Below are 20,825 nucleotides of genomic sequence, written 5' to 3'. Positions count from 1 at the left end.
AAACACTTCGCCAGACCGGGGTAGAGAGCCCCCTTTCGGGGCGTATAATATCGATCACGGGTGCGAAAAAGGACCGTGTGTGGCGGGGCAAGCCTGTAATTTTGCGCACCCCCGTAAGAAGCCCGTAACCCCTCCGGCCTGCCGAAATTACGTCCGTTTGTGAGCGATTCCGCCGTGCTCGCCAATCAGACGCAGCCTCATTTCGCGGAGTATGAGTGCGATCGCGATAACGAGTAGTCAAGTCGATCGGTCTTTGCTGTTTCCTATAGCGAGGGTGGGATTCCGGGAAGCCCGGGCCTCTCTCTCTCCCCCATTTTCGCGCCACGACGAGCTTCTTTCATCGGGAAACTCGTAGACGCTATTAGAATGGTGTGTAAGATGAGGAATAGTTGTACCGTTCGGCGTGAGTGGAAGAGTCTTTTACACGTCGAACTGTGGGGTGAAAGGGAACGTGAAAAGGATAGAAATCGGTTACGAGTTTAATTTTGTATACTAGAAGAATATAAAAATTTGAAAATACAGTTTAAGTTGCATGACAGGAGGCTCGAAACATTGTTTAGGTGTTAAGAAACTTCCTGTGTGAAAGAATGTCTGTGATCTGATTAGAAAATTCTATCTTGTATCGGATATGAGGAATTTCCCTTTAACATTTAGTAGTTGGTCGACTAATTTTGTTTATATTGAAATGATAGTTCTGTCAATTGAAGTATCTTTGTAATAATCGTCATTGAATGTAAGTAAATTGTAACAGTACAGTGAGAAATCTGACCCATTTTCTTTCAGGAAGCGATGCGTCTATGGCGTAATTATTTCGACAAGAAAAAACGTCAGGGGCCCCGTGAGTAGAATCGGTTGCGGGGAAGCGCAATTATACTGCCGCACGCGCGAATCGCATGCACAATTATACGAGCAACCAGACCGAGGGTCTGCCGAAGACATTTCGATTAACTTCACCGCGGGAGCGTTCCGACCATTCTTTCTTCGAATTGTCAGTCCTGGGCGTGTAACTAATCAAGCCCTACGAAACGGTACAATGTGCGTAGAGAGGAAGACTAAATCGAGAGAATACTGAATGCTCCAATTTGATCGAGAAGAGTTTTGGAAATTGCTTCGCGGTGGTTGTTGTATTTTATTAGATTTATTCATTCAAATTTTAATTCTAAAACGAAGAATTTTGATAAATTCTCGGAAAAAGGAAATACGGTTGTAGAAAATAATGGTCATCGTATCTAACGAAGACGTATTAGGAGGAATCAAATAAGAGGCACAGGAAACGAAAGAATTTTCCATCAGGTCTGAAAATTGTGACAATAAATATTTTACAAGATTGTGAACCTTTCGAAACGTGTCTGTAAATAGTAATGCACAGTACGATATTATTTGAGTTTACTAATCGATAACCATGGATATAAAAATGTAGTTTCACTAAAATATGTTTAAAGACCATTTCATATTTTCTTAATTCTGAATTTTTCCATAATGTCGTACTCACGCAAAATGACTACGGTACAAGTCGACAACCGAGTCGATCTCGGATCTTCGTGATATCGGATGATCAGACGATCGACCGTTCAAGAATTAAAGTAGTACCGTAGAATCCAATCTTTAGATATCTTGAGAGTCTAAGTCATTGTTACAAGGATGAATACCATAGAAGAATTCTCTTCTGCCTTTGCACACGACGTTCGAAAGTTTCTCATTTTCGTCGCGACTCGAAGAGAGATATTCTTTGTGCCCCGTCTCTTCTCAGAAGAAGACGTTTCCCTTTCTTCTTTCCCTGCCCGCGGACTCTGTTCGACTTCTATGCCTTTGTCCCCCTCGAAATGAGAAAGCTTCTTAATACCAGAAATCAACGAGCGCGTCTCGTAAAAGACGCTGCTCCATTCTGATTTTCCCGCTCGAACCGACTCGTTACAGCTGCTCCCGGAACGCCCAGACGTGTCTTGAACATACGCGATTCGATACCACGATGGTAGAGCGTATTTACGCGTGTACAGGGAACTTTGTAGAGAAACTCAATGGGCATAACTGATTAATACGTTCGGACCGCGTCGGTCTGACCCATTCGTTTTAATCAAGTAATAACACTTCACCGCGTGGAGGCTTGACAGCCGCCAGTGACGAATCGGCCCGGTGAACGTGGAAATTTCGTTTCATGGCGGAAACAGCCCTTTCCGGTCTGCTCTTTCGAAATTTCAACGGTAACGGTTCGTTACACGCTTTGCAGGAATGACTCGACACACGAAATATTAGGGGAACTTTTGTGAAATCTCTATAATTTCAGGTGGTGTTTTATTTTGATCACCAATTTGGAATTAGGAGTGAAAGGATTGTCTTAATGAGATTTAAGGGATTTTTTAATATTTCGCAGTTAGATTGATATATTGTTTATTGCTGCGTCGAGGGTGATGTTTAAACAAGTCACTGTAATGATTGTTACTTGGTAGAAATATAATTGGGAGTATACAAAGTGTTTTCCAAATGGTGGTACAACCCGAAACTAGTGTGACAACCCTTATTTTACACAAAAATAAATCGAAAATGTAAAATAAAACCTTTTCATACGATACATCGATTCCAAGATAATTGCATGTGTTCATAGCGACAGTAAGTAGAAACAGAACGCAATGAACGGACGTGTTAGCAAACTCCTATTCAATTGCACGCGTATCCAGCAATTCTTCAAATTCGATTTTCTCGAAAACGAAGTATCCTACGAAAAAATTTTATTCTTTATTTTCGATTTTTTCCTGTACGTAGAATCACACCCTTTCGGTTTATATCACCTATGCGGCGACACTCTGTACATATCAGTTAATTGACAATAATTTTGTTTGTCCCACGAGTATATACTAAATGGCTGTTCAAAATCTACCCTCGTGAAATATGCGTCATCCAATTCGTAATACGATCTCTGTCAATCCTCTTAGAAATAGAAAGAAAATTTTGTTGAACAGCCAAAGTCGTTCATTATCTTCCACGGCGAATAATTACCCCTTACAAAATGCATCGAAGGTATGGACACCTCTAATACAAAGTTTACACTAAAGTAACCAACGAATGTCTGACAATGCAAAGCACATTCCCCTGAATTTATAAAGGCAACATACTTCTACGTTGCCCAACAGTTTCGCCCCCACGAAATCACCGCCACCGAAATATCGCGGCGTCCGGGAGCCAGCGTGAACCGCCTCAAAATCCGCCTAATCGATATGAAAACTGTCCGGCGCGACGGTCTATGATGGTCGTGGTCCGCCGACGCGTGGGCGTTGCGCGCACACGGGGACACGGGCGCACGATACAAAAGGTAAAAAGCGCGGGGAACAAAGGGCAGAAAGGAGCTACAAAGAAATTAGGAGAAGGAGAAATACTGTCGTGGCGGTTGGGGGATTGGGGGGCTGGGTCGGTTTTACGGGGGAGCGGGCAGGAACGGAGCAAGAACGACGATGGAACTCGTATGGTGATGGGGGCTAGATCCGTGAAACGGAAGGAGATTCACGGCGCGCGGCGAATCGGACAGAGATGACGAAGAAGGGCGAAGGAGTGAGGCGGCGCGACACGTTGAGGCGAGGGGAGGGGGTTAGGGAGGGAGAGGAAGGCGTGTGGGAGTCGTGGAGGGAGGGAGTTGAAAGAAGAGAAGAGGTGGAGGAAAGACGAAGAAAGCTGTGAGCAATACCACCACACACATATACACAGCACACACACAAAAATATCACCGTTAACGATTACTAACCCCTCTTTTGCTCCCCGCAGCTCGTTATATTGTGTCCCCGCCGCGCGCGCAAATTTAGAAACAAAAGACGGGTGGAAGGCGCGGCCTGATTGGCCGGTCGGTCCGCGACTCGTCTCTCTGATTGGCCCGCGGGACCGCACCCATCCTGCAATGGCCGCTTTGTCGTTTCACGCCGCCGCTACACTCGCTCGTTCACTCTCACTCTCTCTCTCTCTTTCCTCGTGTGTACGCGCCTGTACGCTCAGCCACGAACCTTCAACAACCCCGTGAAGCGCGACTCGGCCGTACCCCCTTACCCTTTCCTTCATACGTCTCTCTTTAGGATGGTTTTCTTTCTCTCTCCCTCCTACTATGTTTCTCTAACCAACATCTTCGTCACTCTCATTCCACGTCGTTTCTTTGCTTCCCCCTCCATCTACAAACGGGTGTCACCTCCTCTGGCGGCTTCTTTACCACCTTTGCTCCGCGGCCCACCCCCACCCTGCAACCCCTTTTCACCACCACCGAATCATATCAAAATATAATCAGCGGCTTGCATGTGAACCCCGATGGTCATTCATGCACGGACACGCGTGTTTGTTGTATACACCGTACGCGTGCACCCCCATGTGCCGGGTTCGGAGGGAACGACTGACGGAGGTAGGATTTTCTTCAGTTTTTTGAATTTTCATTTTTTCGTCGCTGCTTGAAATTAGCGGCGTGATTCAGTGCTCCCTCTGCTTCTTAGTAATTACCCTCTACCTTTGGCTCGAATGAATCACGAGGGATCTATCTAGGATCAATACATGAATCCGTATCTATCCTTTTCTCGATTACCCTACTATTGCACTTGGTTCTATTCTTCGATTCGTAATTTCTTCCACATGACAGCACGAAATCCTTCCCTTACTATTGTACTATTTTCCAGATATTCCACTAATTTACTCCCGCCAAAAACGCTACCCACCCAAGGCTAATAATTTTATCTATTTATCCACCATCTTATTCCGCTTTCTCTCGCGATTTCTCACCGCAGACGGTCTAAACACGCGAGATAGGACCGCAGACATGTCGTTCGTGATACGATATACAGCCTCCAACCCCGGAAGAAGGAAGAAGGATAGAACGAGCCCCGCGGCGTGGGTTGAAGCGTGAATCGCAATGAGAGGAAAAGGGACGTGGAAAAGGAGGGCGAGGGGGAGAGAGAGGGAACCTTGTCCCGGGTCCGCCATGCGGAAACCTATCTCAGGCTAGTACTCCACCGGTCCGCGGTAACTAACCGTCAGCCCGGGAAAATTCTCCCTTTTATGGTCGCGCCTTTTGGTCCTGCCACTCTCTCCATCCCCGGAGAACGTGCCACCGACGTGTCCCTACCCCTTTCATTTGCGACTGTTCTTTTACCGTTTTACCAACGATGTCGATAATTCTACGCGATATCGCTAAGGGATCGAGCAGTTAGCGATTCACCAAGGAAAAAGGACCAACAATTTGTAAGATTGTGCGATAAGTTACTATACCCGGAAGCAAGTTACTAATTCTGTGACGTCATGGAAAAATCGAGTCGACATTCCCTGAATTTTTCGCATTGAAGAATAAATCCGGGGTTGTAAGGATTTATACAAATTCGATGTTAATGATTCGAAGATGAATCGAATGGAAATTCTATTCGTTCAAGGATCGACGAATTTTCTACTTACTATTTTTGTATTTTTGGACCCTGTTTTTTACAAATACCTTACTAATCCTTTATTAACGGCCTATGTATTATTACATTTCTATATTACTGTTGTTCTTCTAAGTCTTTCTTTCCTTAATCACTTTCTGATTGTTTCGGAAACGTGATAACCATTTTGATAGTTAATCTCGATTAAAAGAATGACGTTAAAATTTATTTCATCGGTGTACGTTAAGATTGTAAAAATATTTTCCCTTGAAGTCCATATGAAATCACTTCGAAGAATTTGCAATTAATTGATAAATGAAGCGTACATTACAACGTTGGACGAATTTTTAAAAAAAATATTTCCAAACGAAATAGTTGCATTCTTCCTCTATCCACCCTCGAACATCACGAAACCATATTAACATACCCCCGATCGTCAAGTCAGAACGTTATCCGCTGCCAAAGAGAGGCCGAGCTGAAAATAATTCACTGTACTCTCCCGCGTGATTTACAGAGACGTAACCAACACTCGCTAATTGATAATAATTCCGTTTGACGAACAAGCGGCCGTTAAATCTGTTTTACGAAAAAGCATTCCCGTTAATATAATTTTGCGAACCGCGTTATCGACGACAGGAACAACGCTCGCGCGCGCTTTAATTGCACGAGAATATATCGAAGCTTTATATTTCCGGGAGGATTTATACAGGCCTGCGGGTGCGTCGTGAAAAGAGCGTGTAACGTTGTTAATTCTCGTTAACTGAGAACGGAATTACCGGGGAACGGCGGATTGCGGGTTTAATAGTGAATTATGCGTTCGAGTCCTCGCCACGCCGCGCAAAATGTCCGCCGAACTGTTCGCCGGACAATGGCTTAAACGTGACGAAAAATGAGGTAGGGCATTTTTCTTTTTGTTCTTCATTTTTTTTTTTCGCGTGTTATGCATCCTTCGGAATTTCGTGGACGACGACGATCCGGAAAAAAATCGCATTGTGCCCGCGCCGGTTTAACAGGCGAACATTACCGTACGCCATTCGAAACAAGCACTTTCAATTCGCGGAATGCGATTCACCGCGGAAAATGGACTCATTTAATCGCGTCTACTTCACGATCCGCCCTTCGCCATTACGACTCGCCGGGGGAAAATGAATTTAACAAACTGCAAGAGTCCAGCGGTTGCGTGCCACTCTAGCCGTTCCATTCTTCAATCCCTATTTTCATTACAAATAGCGGAATATGCGGGATAAATTGGACGTGAACCGTCAATTGTACACGGACTGGTACCAACTATTTCAGCTTTTCAATAGGCGAATCGTCAACCTTATGTTTCGTATGTTTCTCAATTTTAATGTTTGCGATTAATGTTTTTACGAATTAGACACGTTGTAGTTGAAGGTATAATTCAGAATGTAACATTTATTATTGCAAGACTTTTCTTTGTTTTTTATTCGGTGGGTGAGTAGTTTCGATACGTTCGTATGAATATGAATTGATTGGAAGAAAATCATTTGAACATTATTCAAAATAGAAAGTGCAATCAGTTATTGTTTAAAACTTTGAGATCATTTGCAATATTTGCGTTTCTCCAAAGAAAACAATTCCCAAAAGTGAATTTAAGCTAAACGCTTTAATTTAAAATCATAAAGAAAGCTAAATCTTCCATCTTATTTCTACCAGTAAACGTTTCAAATTTGAATCTTGTCGAATACATGGTCCGAAACATTTAACTAGTGAAACCCAATCAACGAAAAATAATCACGAAACTGATTCTCGACTAATCTATAAAGTTACAGAAATTCATAAGGATCACAGAAATGGCCTCCATCGATCTTGTCTTCATAAACCCCACGCGACACCTTCAATAAATAGCTCAAAGTCTTCCAATCACATCGACTAATAGGTTGTTGACCTACCAGCGCGAATTCGTAAGGATCCGAACGAGGGAAGAAGGAAGAAAATATCCTTTGACTGGTTCGATCGTTTCACGGGGGAGGTTTGTGGTTCGCGTGGGAACACGATACCTCTGAGTCGCGAATATCACAAGGTGGTCGGGGTTGGACGGGGGGTGGGTATCGGGCCACTCTGATTCGTAGGTCGCGGGTGTCGTGTTTCATAGGCCTTTTGATTTTCGCTCACCTGTATCCTGTCTTCGGGCAGATCGGTTCGGAGGCTGAGCATCTCGCGAGCATAGACGTCCGGATAATGGGCTTCCTTGAACGCTGCCTCCAGCTCCTCCAGCTGTTGCGACGTGAAGATCGTCCTGGAGCAACAACCGTATGAACCTAGTTATATGCCATTACAACATTTCCCTTAAACCTAGCCTACACTCGATGGAAAATCGGAAAGTAAAATGTCCGCGTATTTCTGCGATCTACCTGGATGTTTTCTTCTCGATTTTCTCACGATGTTAAACAATTACAGAACTTGTTCGAATGACGCGAGTGCACGGGTTCGAGGCGTAATTTTCTTTCGCTGGAATTATAAAAATAAGTGCATCAACGAATCAAAAGGACACCAATAACGAATCGTTACATACTCCGATCAGAAGCTTAAATAGATTCCAATAAAGAAAATATCCGCACTGCGGCAAATTTTTGTACGTACAACGCGCAATCGATTGGTAAAGTAATTTCTCACACCCTCATCCCATTTTTTTTTTCGACGTTTGAACTGTAATATTTGCTCTCCAATACGGAATTACCGCGCGTTTACGTCTTACGTCCGAATTGATGTAACAACTACACACGTCCGATGTGAATCGATTCGCCGCGATAATTATATTTTTTAACGAGCAATTTGAACCCAGGGGTTTCGACTGTCCGCCACGCAATTATTGGCGAACGGTAATTGCGCGCGGATTATCTGTCTCTTCGAAAATACCCGAAAACTCGTTACCGTGTTCACTTGTCGATTACACGATGAAAAGTCTAAAATGATATATTTGTTCGCGCGCGCTGGAGAATCTATCATTATAGCGGGCGCAGAATCACCGGTGAACAGGGCGCAATTGTTTCGTTTTGGGAGTGGATGGTTGCTGATAATCAAGCGAAAACGCGCGAAGAATAGCACTCGACGGGCACGTCCATGATTTTACGAACGGTTATTAATCATTCGAGCCTGTCCTCTGTATCGCGCTGATTTCAACGATGAATTTTTGGGGTTGGAGTTCGTCGCGAACAGGGAATTAATGGCGGCGGTTGGTCTCGCGATGCTTCGGGGAAAAAATAAAAGTTTGTATTAATTTAAAATATTATTTTATTTAAATTAACAAGACTGACTCGTGTTATATATGATTATGCGATCCAGGCTAACCTTTACTGTATACACACGATTAGAATATTTACTATGTTTAGTCCTGTGAATAGATCCATGGGTTTCAATCATGCCGAGGAACCTTTTTTTCTTCGATAAATAATACATAAATAGCCGAGCAACGGAAAGGTACACGGAAAAATTCATTGTTCAGGCTCACGTGAGATACTCACCTATGACGGCGTTTCTTCTTCTTCTTTTTACTGAAACCGGAGAGACCGTCGACTGTGAAATCCTTTCCTGACTCTATATTGTGCCCGACTCCTGAAAGAGAACCGACCGTGTTAGTGACTTTCCGCGAGCTGTGGGTGGAGCATTAATTTTAATAATAAGAATGTGACAAAACGACAACTTAATAATGATGAATGATGAGATACTTTACTTTTCAGGAAATCTTTTGGGTGAGGTATTTTGCATTGAAGATTTAGCATGGGCGGCTTTATCTTTCGTTATTAGATTAAGACTCTATGGATGTAAAGTTACTGAACATGTTCTGAAAATCGGTTGCGAGAAACTAAACGTCTTACTAGGAAAGATTCTGCTCCTCATATTTTTATTCTGCCATGTTCAGTAATTATTTTTATGTATTATTGTGAAGAAGGTTTGTACAGACTCAAGTAGACGATCTCAGCACGCCTCATTTTATAGATGTCCACACTTTATATTGTAAAATGATATAGTCTGTGATAGGTGAGAATTATATGTATCATAACGTAGAAAATAGAAAAATCCTCTGAAGTTTAGAGTATAATTAACAGTAGGGCGAAATATCTGCAAAATCAGCTCGAGATATTTGCCACCATTAGCGGCCATATTCAGCATTTTCTGTGAATTGTTACACTATAACCTACAGGCAATTGTCATTCAGAAATGAAAGGCTTTACAGAACCTTCATAAATTTTGTAAGTATAAAATACTCTTTTATCTAGTATTCCTTTAACAATAAATTATTAAGTATTCGAAAAGTGTAAAGTTGATATTTCCAACCTGTTATTTCGTTCTTCATTCCCAAATGGGTCATCGTTTAATTCTCTATTTCGCTACGGGTTCCACTTTTCGGTGCATTTTGCAAGGGTAAAATTATCGAAATAACAGGGTAGAAGCACGCGGGCGTATCTTCTTTCGTGAAAAATTCGTGGCTAACGGGCGGCCTGCGATCCATTGGGGGGAAAGGAGCTCATTATTTCATAGCACTGGCTGTAATTGATAATTACACACGCCGCTTCGTTCGAGCCGCTCAAACACCTCGCGGATCAAATTACCTATTATACCTGACTTGCCAATGAATCGGGACCACGCGTAACATCCACGCAAATTATGCTGGACCAGTCAACGCGTTCGCCTCATCAATCTCTCTCTTCCTATTTAATTCCCATTAAACAGATTCTCGTGGCTGATACCCTTCGCATAAAACGACTCTTATTCTATATTTCAAATACCTTTAGAATCGCTTTTTAATGAATTTTCGCTGTTGGTCCGATTATCATAATTTCTTGATTCATCCAAAACAGAAATACAATAAAATATGGGTTCCTTCTTCTACATCTGTCAAGTTTAGATGCATAGTATTCTTCTGATCCTCAAATATTATTCTAAACATTTTCTATTTAATAATTACAGGGGATTACTTTCCAAGACACTTTACACTTGCGGACTGTCTGACAAAGTACAATTATTACTGCAATAATTTCCCTCTTTGACTAATGGATATTCGATCTCCGAAGATTCAACTCAAAAATACATTTACAACATCGTTCATTCATTTTACATTGCGGACATCTGAAAGAACAGCAACCAATTAACTTTCTCCGTTAATTCCATATCCTTCACTCAACTCTCTCAGTATCGGACTGAAAGCACGAACCATTGATCAACCGCCAAAAAATGGAAACGCAATTACCGGCTTACGCGGTTCGAAACTCTCACCGATCGGAGCATAATTTCCGCAATTCCGAATCGACAATCCAGGCACAGAACCGACACCCGACGAAAATCGCCGAAAAATGTATTACCAACGATACCAGTATTTCAACCCTCGTTTCGACGACAATACTTCGAAAATCACGGAGAAAAAAATTGCCAAAAAAAAAAAACAGGCCCTGTTGTCCGATCGATGACGTCCCAGGTTTTCATCTGAAAAATCGCAGTTCCCCAATTAGGGTGCAGCAGCAGCGACACGCGTCGAAAAAAAAATAGAAACATTTTTTCCCCATTTTGTTTTTTCCTCTTTTTTTCGCCAGTGCCACGTTGCTTCGCGGATCGTGTGCGTGCGCCCGGGTAAATGGTAATTTTCCACGGGAAGGGAGGGGACACGGGGGTGGTGTGTTTCGAAAGACTCGTAGGGGTGAGGCGGTGGGAGGGCGAACGGGGAACCCATGGCCCGAAAATAATCATCAATTATAAATTAATTTCGAATTAACGAGCGAGAAACGGCTCCGTGGCGCGCGCGCGCGATTTCACAATGAAACCCTCTCTCCCCGGGGCTAACTCGTTACTACAGTTGTTGCTGCCGCTGCCAGCCGCTGGTGGCCGCCACTACCGGGCGGCTAATTAACTATTAATTAAGAGCTTAATTCCAATTATATGTGTCCTTCGACTAATTGGACCCCGAAACGCATTGGCCTGACGTCACGGACCGCGACGGTGTACGTACATATTACGCTCGGGCTCGTTCGTCCTACTTCTTCTTCCTTCGTGGAAATTATTTCTACGGGAAGCCTGCGCGCTCGACCTTAGTCGACTCACACCTGTGTGAACGCTCACGTGCAGGTTTAACGCAAGCTCCCGTGTGTCCCTTGAACGTCGTCAGAAAGTGGGAACGAGTCATTCGGCCACCTGTGATCGCCAAAGGAGATACGGGCGAGTCAAAGGATCTTTCAAACATTTTCGAGAGATTTCGAGCAACTGTTTGCGAGAAGGTTGTAAATTCGTCAGAAGGTTCAGCTTTGTGATGTGTCTACGTGTGTGCGACTCCGTGTGTTTTAATTGGTTGCTTTGATTTTGGAGTGGAGCGTAGAAGAGATTCTTGGTGATACGAGTGTTGTCATGAATGTTGGGTATTGATCGTTGGTTGATTTTACATACGCCTTTCAAAGGAGGATTTTCTAGTGGAAATTGCTACGTTGCGGAGTTCTTATTTAGCGGGGAAATACAGTGGAAGCTAGTTTTCCGAGCGCGTGAGCATCGAAAAAAGCGAGGTGGATCGAGAAAGTGGTGAAAAGACGAGGAATTCCGACGAATTTCGAGCCGAGCAGCTTCGCGGCCACGACAGAGGACACACGGCTCGCGAAAATAGCGAAGGCTGAGAAGCGAAAAACCATTGTTCGTTGTTGCTTGTTCGTTCCTGGTTCGCGTTCCGGCTTTTTTCTGCTCTTTTTTACGTCGCGTTTCAATGCTTTTCGGGAACGGTTTCTGAGAGTTAAAAGATGGGGCAAGTCGAATCATCATTGAAGGGAAACAAAATGGATAATACGTAATGTTTAATATTATGTGAATAATAAAATTATCACTTCAAAGAATTTCCATTCAATTGACGGTGTTAATTGTGTTGACACCACATTATCGTGGCAATTGATATTCTTCATTAGAAGTGGTTGAATGGCGACAACGGATGATTCTTAACAATATAAAACACTGTGTTGTGGTTTGAATTATCATTTTCGCAAAGGATTTTCATGTTACGGATAAGAAATTTATTTAATACTATGATTACGACCATTGAAGGCAGTATTTAAGAAAGGGTTGAAAAAGAACTGCATGGATTGTTAGTACTATAGGGCCCATCCTTGTTGTTATAATAATACTTCGTCAAAGACCACTTATATAATTGCTCAAACGAGTTGTATTAATCGAATAGTATGGTTACTGTCAATATTAACGTACCCTGAAAGGGGATGCAATGGAAAACACATGATTTTGTGATTTTCTACTGATCAAAATAATGTCCTTTCCTAGAAATATTAGTAATTAACGTAATTTTTGTTTAAAAACCCATAGACACTTTATTAACTCAATATAATACTCATAATTATTGATGGGGTCCATTGAAAGGGGGTTGAAAAAGGGACGCACAATTTAAAAATCTGCAACAAAGTGTGGCATGTTTCTAATATTATTTTCTCATAAAATTTTAATTTAATTATTTACATGTACCACATTAGAACATCATCATGATCGCAGTCACTACCAACCCTTACTAAAATGGGTGCAGTTAAAGAAACTCGAGTTCCAAGTACCATCAAAATTCGCAGTATACCAACAGTACTATTTCTCAACGAATCCCCGTAAAATTGACTGAACATCGGTCTCGTGGATATTTAACGAAAACTATCATCCACATCAGCGATCTGCGTGCGCTCCAAGGGGACGAAGAATTTCCTCGCAAGCCCGCCAAGACGAAGAACTTAATGAGGAAGCGTCGGTGGCATTCAGCCGATTCAGGCGAGGCCACCGGCTTAATTTTATCCAACATTTCTTAGACACGCCCTCTCTACTTCGCCACGTATTTTCCAACGTGTGCGTCAAATGAATCTTGCTCTATTTATCAGCTCATCCACCAAAGACGAATGGATAATTAGAGCAGAATAGAGACGAGGAGAGTGAAGGATCAAGCGTCCGTAGCACGCTCGAATCAAAAAAGGATAAAAAAGGAGCAAAATACTTTGATTACATCTGTCCTTTTTTTCTAGGTCCCTAGCTTTACTTTTTCTATCTTCAACGAAGATCGTCGAAGTCACGTGGAGAATAAATATTTGAGACTCGCGCAGGCACTGAGTCCTCGCGCGCGGAGCTCGCGCGATCTATTGTTCTTCGAGATCGTAGAGAGGCCTCTTTACGCCACCCCGACTACGCGTTGATTCCTGCACCCGGGTTTTTTAAGTACGCTTATTTACCGGGAACCGTCGAACCAATCGCCTTGGATCCTCGTAGGATCCGATCGTGAATGGTGAGCGCTAACAGGCGAGGAAAACGGAGCTGCTTATGGTCGACGGGTAATGATTAGTGATTATATTATTGACCGTATGTGAGTCGACATTCACTTGTTGTGAGGGGAATATAGATTATAATACAAATATAATTTTGTTCTGCTGTTTAACTATCTTCTTCTACTTATATCTAGGATGATGGTATTTAACATATTAATGTTTTGAGAACTATCTAAAGGGAGTAGAATATTAGAATAATTCAGTCATTAATAATTTCCAAAAAATTGAATGTTTGTGCAGAAGGATATTTTATTTAAATTTCCCAATTAATTCTTCATGCATTATGTCATACGAACACTATAATCATACGTTACGTAATACAATGTTTCATCTCAAGAACTGTTCTCCAATTGTAATAAAATTGCACTTGGTACACTAGCTGCTGTATACCATCAAAATCCTATTAAATTGTTAACGGTAAATATGATAGAACAGCTTCGACACAAAGTCTAATGTGAATGACGTGACTTCTCAATTAGTAGTACATTAAAAGTCTTGAAAATCTCTCCGATCTCACCTAAAATATCAAGATGTTAACGCCTCATTTTCGCCAATGTTTTCCCCGCAGAACGAAGACACTTCGAATTCCTTCCTCTCCAAAACCCTAGGACGCGTCGAGCAATATTTTCCCCCTTGACTGGAAATGAGATACAGCAGACAGACGCGGAGGGACGGGATCCTGTCGCATAATCGCGGGAAAACGAATACCTAAGAATGATCGCGCGCAAAACATCGTAATTCACCGGGTCTTGTTTTCGTCGTGGCGGCTTCGCTTCACAAGAGAGAGAATGATCGATATTAGACATGGCAGGAAGCGTCGCGATGGCTAAGTAGAAGACTGTAACCGAATCTATTAATCAAATCCAGTTAGCTATTACAGGACCAGAGCGGGAAATACGTTTGCCCTCTGGCCCCGATATATTCGGGGTTCGCAGGACATCTTTCTCCCTCGCACTGCTTCTTCTTCGCTCCTCTCTAATTTGTCCCGGATCTAATCCGTTCGTAGTGCCCTCGAATATCGTGGGATGTCGCGACCTCCCTCGGGACCTTGGCTGGGGTTGAGACACGACGTATTTGCGCATACAGCCACTTCAGAAGCAATTGTTTTTAATCTCCTCGATGGGAGAGAACCGGTAAGATTACGGGCGAATTCGGCTGGTGTCACCGCGATTCGACCGGCATTATGAAACGTTTTATTGGATCGAATGCGGGACATCATGAGATGACTGATTGGACGATTCGGTAGCGATAGGAAAGGAATATCTTGAGGATGTAACGATTGGTTTAGGTGGTTGAGGGGAAAGGTTCTATCGGTTCGACGGTGTACATTATTTAGTACAGATTTACACTTTTAAACTTCGTTACTTGACGCGAGGTTTCTTGAAGTAGGTTGAATCGTAACAGTAGACTTATGTGTTTTAAAATAAAAGTCGAAGAACCCGGCAGTTTAATATTTATATGCAGTCATACTAGACTCTCATGATCTGAAATAAAAGTTGGGGAAACATAGCAGCTTAAGAATTAAGGGAAAGTTGTCATGTGTATGCATGTGTAAGTTATCATTAGTATGCAATTTCCGTCGTATGATAGGAAATATGTGTGTGATAGTGGTAATTGCATTAAGTAACGTAGTATATAAGCAACACTTATTGTGTATTATACGGAACAAATTGTTTACACATGACAAGTTACAGTATTAGTCCAACCTAGACGATGATCTATATTCGGCAACTTTCCCTTAATTATTAAACTTTCTCAATTATTATTTCAGAGCCTAGTATGAGTGTATATAAATATTGAGTTTCTCAGTTTCTCAACTTGTATTTTGGTACAGACTGGTCTAGTGTCGCGATTCAAACTACTCCAAGAAACCTCGAGTCAAGGAGCGAAGTTTCAAAGTGCTTGCACTGCCAAGAAGGGAAATCTTTTCAAATTCTGTCTATTCTCGACTATTATGAAATTGTTAATCGGGTAATAATTCAACGATAAAAAGATCTTGTGGATGCAATTAGCATCGTATAAACACAGTTCTGTATTATACAATGTCTCGTTATAGCTATCAGCATTGAATGTATTCTAAATTTAAATATATAATATATGAATATGTATAAAATATAATAGGTATGATGTAACATAGTATAGTACAATATAAAAAGTATAATCAATTGAACCTCAACATAAATTCCGTCGAGAGCACGTTGCAATTGTAAAATAAGAATTCTAAGATTCGTTATTTTCAATGGTTTGGTAGTTCCAGCGTTAAGAACACCTCATGTTCCCAGGATCATCATTCCCGCACGTTGTTGATTCATTACCGTTAAATATTCCATGATAAGCAAAGAAATTGCAATGATTATCACAACGATAAAACTTGTACCACCGTTCCTCGAATATTCCCCGAGTATTTCCATACGATACCATCGAGAAGCGAAACCATACACCCGAAACAAGAAAGTCACCCGTCGAATCGTACCGCCGCTCGCCCCAACCAATTTCCACCCCCGTGTCGCCGCGATCATCTCGCACGCACCATCGCGGTTACGACGAGCGGAACACAATCATCCGGCAAAGTATCCCCCTTCCTCTCCCCCGCGCGCCCCGTATCGCCGATAAAAGGAACGAAACTACGGGATCAGAGAAAACTTTTGCGGTCTCTACTCGGACCAGGAGCGCAGCATCAGAGAGACTTTGTGCGTACACAGAGGCAGCCGGAGTGGCAGCCAGCTCTCGAAACACCCTCTCGCCCGCGCGAAAACAGTGGTAGTTTCCTCGCTAAATATATTCACGCCATGCGTACGTACACTCGGGGAGCCCCGACGGGGTTGTTTTGCGCGCGAGCACGACCGTACACACATCGTGAACCATCGTCGATTACACGAGAGAGACTCCATCGCACATCCCCGTGGCTGGTTCGTGGTGTGTGCATGTATATATGTGTGTAGGTGTACGACGAAGAAGTCGAGGATAGACGAGTGTGTTGGAGCTATGTGTATGTGTGTACGTGTGTGTTAGAACTCGCGGAGGCATCGCGGAGAGAGTGGCGAGCGCCAGGGAGACGATGGTGGTGGTGGTGGTGGTGGCCGCGAGTCGCTGTTCCTAAGCGAGGGTGTGCGCGATTCTGTCGGGCTACGCAGGGTGGTTACACAGGGGTGGTTGCCATCAGTGTGTGTTGGTGGCAGGCCGGTTACCAGGCAACCGGCAATAAAGGAGCCTGGATAGCCAATGGCGGCTCTCAATACACCCCTTCGTCTAACACGGCTTGTTTTCCATGCTTAAGAGCGAGACAGAAGGAGCTTTTGCTTTAGTAGCTGTTAAGACCTTAAACCCGTGGCCTTGCCTCGGCTGGCTGGCTGGCCGGGCGGCTGACTTGCTGGCCAGACTGCTAGCGCCTAATAGAACCTCTTAGAACCCGCCTGTCCCCCGGTGTTTCCGTCGATAATTGATATTCTAATCCTGGCCGAATGCCGCCGCCTCTGACCGATCGAACCCCGTGGAATTGCGTTTAACGCCGTCTCGTACCGGGGGGAACGGGGCTGGTTGGATTGTCTCGTTTCGTTGTGTTTTGGCTGTGATTATTGGAGATTCAACGTATATACAGGATGAGATTGTGGATGACTTATTTAGTTTCACCTTTTAAATTAATGTAGTGGATGTATGTAAAATTTCGACAATATATCCTCCTTTTTCTGCCTCTCAGAATTCTCCAAAGTTGATCAGGATTAAGCACTTGACCCACCCCGAGAATTATACCTGACCAGGCTCTATCTAGAACCAGTGGAGCTCCATTTATCCGAACTCGTCGTGACACAAGACGATCCAGGTAACTGGGACGCTGGAACAATAGTTCACATAGTTCCACTGATGCCGGCTACTCCTAACTAGAGAACCATTCGGTCCGACCTGGAAAGATCACGCAGATCCAAGTACTAGCTACCCCATCGGTTACCCAAAACGTGAACAGAATGTTCCAGCTAATAATATCGAACAGTGGTCCCAAACCCCATCGGTCCATTCGTGTATATAGATCCTCGAACACACACTCGGCCCAATCGCAAATTTTCCATGTTCTGTTTGCTCAGTGTCCTCGACACCCTCCAGCATCTGGCCCTACGACCCGCAAACTCGTACGAAATTGCGTCCAGCTGGACACCGGACACGGGACGAGCAGGAAGCTTCGCTGGAAGATCGGTGGAGGGAGACGAGGAGAGTTTACATCGAGCAAATGGAAACGCGCGAAGTGTTACGAGCCTAAGGGATGGGATGGGGTAGGGGATGGGTTTGAACGTGTCGTCAGGTCGTTACACAACGATACCGCGTGTATGGTGTCCCAAGGGGAGGGCGAAGGTAGCACATAGCACACCCCTGGGACGTCTTCAGCCGTCACTTGTCCGTATTAAACCAGGGTACTAATCCCGAAATTTAATTTGAAAATCTTTTCATGGCGGTACTCTTTCTCCCTCCAACGAACACCATACCTTCTCCCCCCCCCCATGCCGCCGCTATGCAACCCGCGAAGACGTTTTAAACCGGGCGAATTACCCGGGCCTTTGTGCCGCGTAATTGAAAATTCGTTTCCGCCCCTTTTCGCGGGCCGTAGAACGAACGGATAAATGCCTTTTCGTGGGATTCATCGAGAAATTACCTCGTCGCTCGGGTGAATGAGACGAGACCCGTCTTGGCTCCGCTCCGGCGACATCGCTCCAACGGTTTCCTCAGCTCTGTGGACTCGACGGTGGCTGCCATTTTATAAGGGGAACCACGTAAATGCGGGCCAGACCGTGAAAGCGGCCGGATGATTAACGAGACAAACGCTAGTTTGCCTGGCGTGTTCGGTGTGATGCTGGATGGAATTAGGTTTACGGGTGTACGAACGCGATTGGTGGGTCGTGGAAGCTTCGAAATAGTAAGGTAGTTTATTCAGTGAAAAATGTAATCGATTGTGCCAGCTTCGATATCAGTTTTTCCTTAGATGACTTTAGATATCAGTTTCAACCTTTGGACGGCGGATGTTAAAGCAGCAGATTTTAACCTGTAGTAAAAGTTCTGATATATTTCCTCTTGGATAAGGTTTAATGCTCAGTTTTGAATGCATTGTTTTCTCCGAAATGCTTTTCTTAAATGATATTAAGGAACATAAAGTGATAAGATCCGATTTCTTAAAAATCCACTGTTGCAACAGGCGAAATTAATAGCTTGTAAGAGGATGCTTTGAGAAAGATTTTTCGAAGGCATCGATGTTAGGTGTTAAACCTTGAATTGTAAGGTGGGTTTTAAGGTCATTCTTGGTAAGGTGGGGTTGGATCCGACCCGATATCTTTTTTTTGTCCTTTCAGACGCGTAAAAACAAGTTATTATTTTAAACTGGTATTTTTGTTTATTTAACATATAATAATATAATAAAGCGAGAATAATACAAAAATAGTGAAAACCAGAATGAGGGACAGCACAAGGGGAAATATAACTGGGATCGGAGACGACGGGGCACCACACCGTTAGAGGGTTAATATAGTAAACTGAATATGATGCAATAGATAAATTACAATGTCGTTAGTTATTGAATAATATCTACTAATACATATTTGCAAAAGGGTATTTAGTTTGAACGTCCAGAAACTCGTAGAATCTTTGACTTATTGGATTCCATCGAAAATAGGGTGCAGACCAGATAAAATAATCTTATCCATCGTGTATGGGAATTCCTCGAACGTCAATTTCACGGAAAAAGCATAAAACATTAATTCACTCGAAGATCTTTAGTAACTCGACTTGTATGGTAGCTAGGGGGGTGCCGAGCAGAATGCCGGTGCACTTGAAAAATGCATCAGGCCGAGAATTATTTATCGAGCGCGTGAAACATGTAACGCGGTCGTTTACATAGCCGAAAGGGCGAATGGAGCGTATCCGAGTGCAGTCGATGCTTGGATACATCCCGAGGGATGTTTCGGTAGATTAGGGACCCTCAACCCGGGGGGGTAGTTTTGCTGCGCCATGTAACACGCTGTAAAACACTTGTAACAGACCAGCGACGGCGGCTTAGGGTAAGCTGCTAATGCTTCGACGATGTTTCTCGGGGTCGAATTAATTTGACCGGTCCGATCGTTTACCCTCTGGAGAGATCGTCCGATTCGCTTCGTGCGTTTCGCATCGTCCGTGTTTTTTTTTTTTCGCCTCCCCAACACTTGGTATCCTGTTTTTCCCTTTAATTCGACACACATCGATCGAAATTTTGCCGCACAATGGATCTCATAAAAATCCATTCTCCTCCAATAGCATCAGGATATATGAATACCTTATCGTTAGATATTTATATCGTCTCGAATGAAAGACCATTAAATTGTCACCTCTTGTAGAACTCCGGCGTCTACGTACATTTTTCTCTGGGTATTGATAAGAGTACGAATGAAAGGCGATAATTATTTTGGATACAGTTTCCGAGCCCGTCAATATTAACGACGACGAATAATTAACGTCCAGCATTGGGTCTCGGCGTTGCGCCGTGACGGAGAGGGCAGAATGGAGTGGGGGTGTCTCCTAAGCATCAGGAATTACGTTGTTTCTCGAGCCGTCGATTCGCGCGTATAATACAGCCGGTAATTAAGTTCTCCGGTGAAACCAGTTCCCGGGGCCCGGTTATTTCGCGAAAATCTCGGCGGCTTAATCACGATTACCGTGAAACATGTTCCATCGATCCTGGATCTCACAATCGGAGGCCCCTCGGCCCCCTTGAATGACGATAATTAATGAATAGGACGCGGCCTGTGGAAAGAGAAAGAGAAATAGAGAAACAGAAAAACGCAGAGAGAAAAAGAAGGAAGGTTAGAAGAAGGAATAACGAATTCGTGGGCGTATTTCTCGGAAGCGTTTCTCGACTCTTTTACCCTCGACTAACCCACCCTACCCCACCCTCTCCCATGGTTTCTTCGCGTTTCTTTTTGCTTTCGCGCCTCGTGGTCAGAAACGTGTTCTTCACGCGAGTCCCCCGAGCCATTCTATGTACGTGTCCGCGGTGGCCATGCCCGAAATTCGAGCCCACGGCCGAATGGTGTGAATATTATGATGGCCAGGCATTCAGGTGCCAGCCGGGCACAATGGGCGAAGTGTTGATTGCCCGAAAACAACGCGTTTTTTTCCACCATCGTGGCCCCCCCGTACT

The 20,825-nt window shown here is 43.6% G+C and overlaps 1 protein-coding gene across 1 annotated transcript in view; it reads right to left on the bottom strand.

Moving 5' to 3' along the window:
• LOC107194435 (visual system homeobox 2-like) overlaps window positions 1-20,825 on the bottom strand; it is a 75,889-nt gene that overhangs the window by 18,649 nt on the left and 36,415 nt on the right. Inside the window, exons 3-4 of the mRNA XM_015584056.1 lie at window positions 8,862-8,951; window positions 7,512-7,642 (exon numbers count right to left, since the gene is read on the bottom strand). Coding sequence (XP_015439542.1) covers window positions 7,512-7,642; window positions 8,862-8,951 — 221 coding nt within the window. The remainder of the gene's footprint in view (window positions 1-7,511; window positions 7,643-8,861; window positions 8,952-20,825) is intronic.

This window comes from Dufourea novaeangliae, unplaced genomic scaffold (assembly GCF_001272555.1).
Source record: "Dufourea novaeangliae isolate 0120121106 unplaced genomic scaffold, ASM127255v1 scaffold39, whole genome shotgun sequence".
Taxonomy (NCBI): Eukaryota; Metazoa; Arthropoda; class Insecta; order Hymenoptera; family Halictidae; genus Dufourea; species Dufourea novaeangliae.
This window is presented reverse-complemented; position numbering and strand designations above follow the sequence as displayed.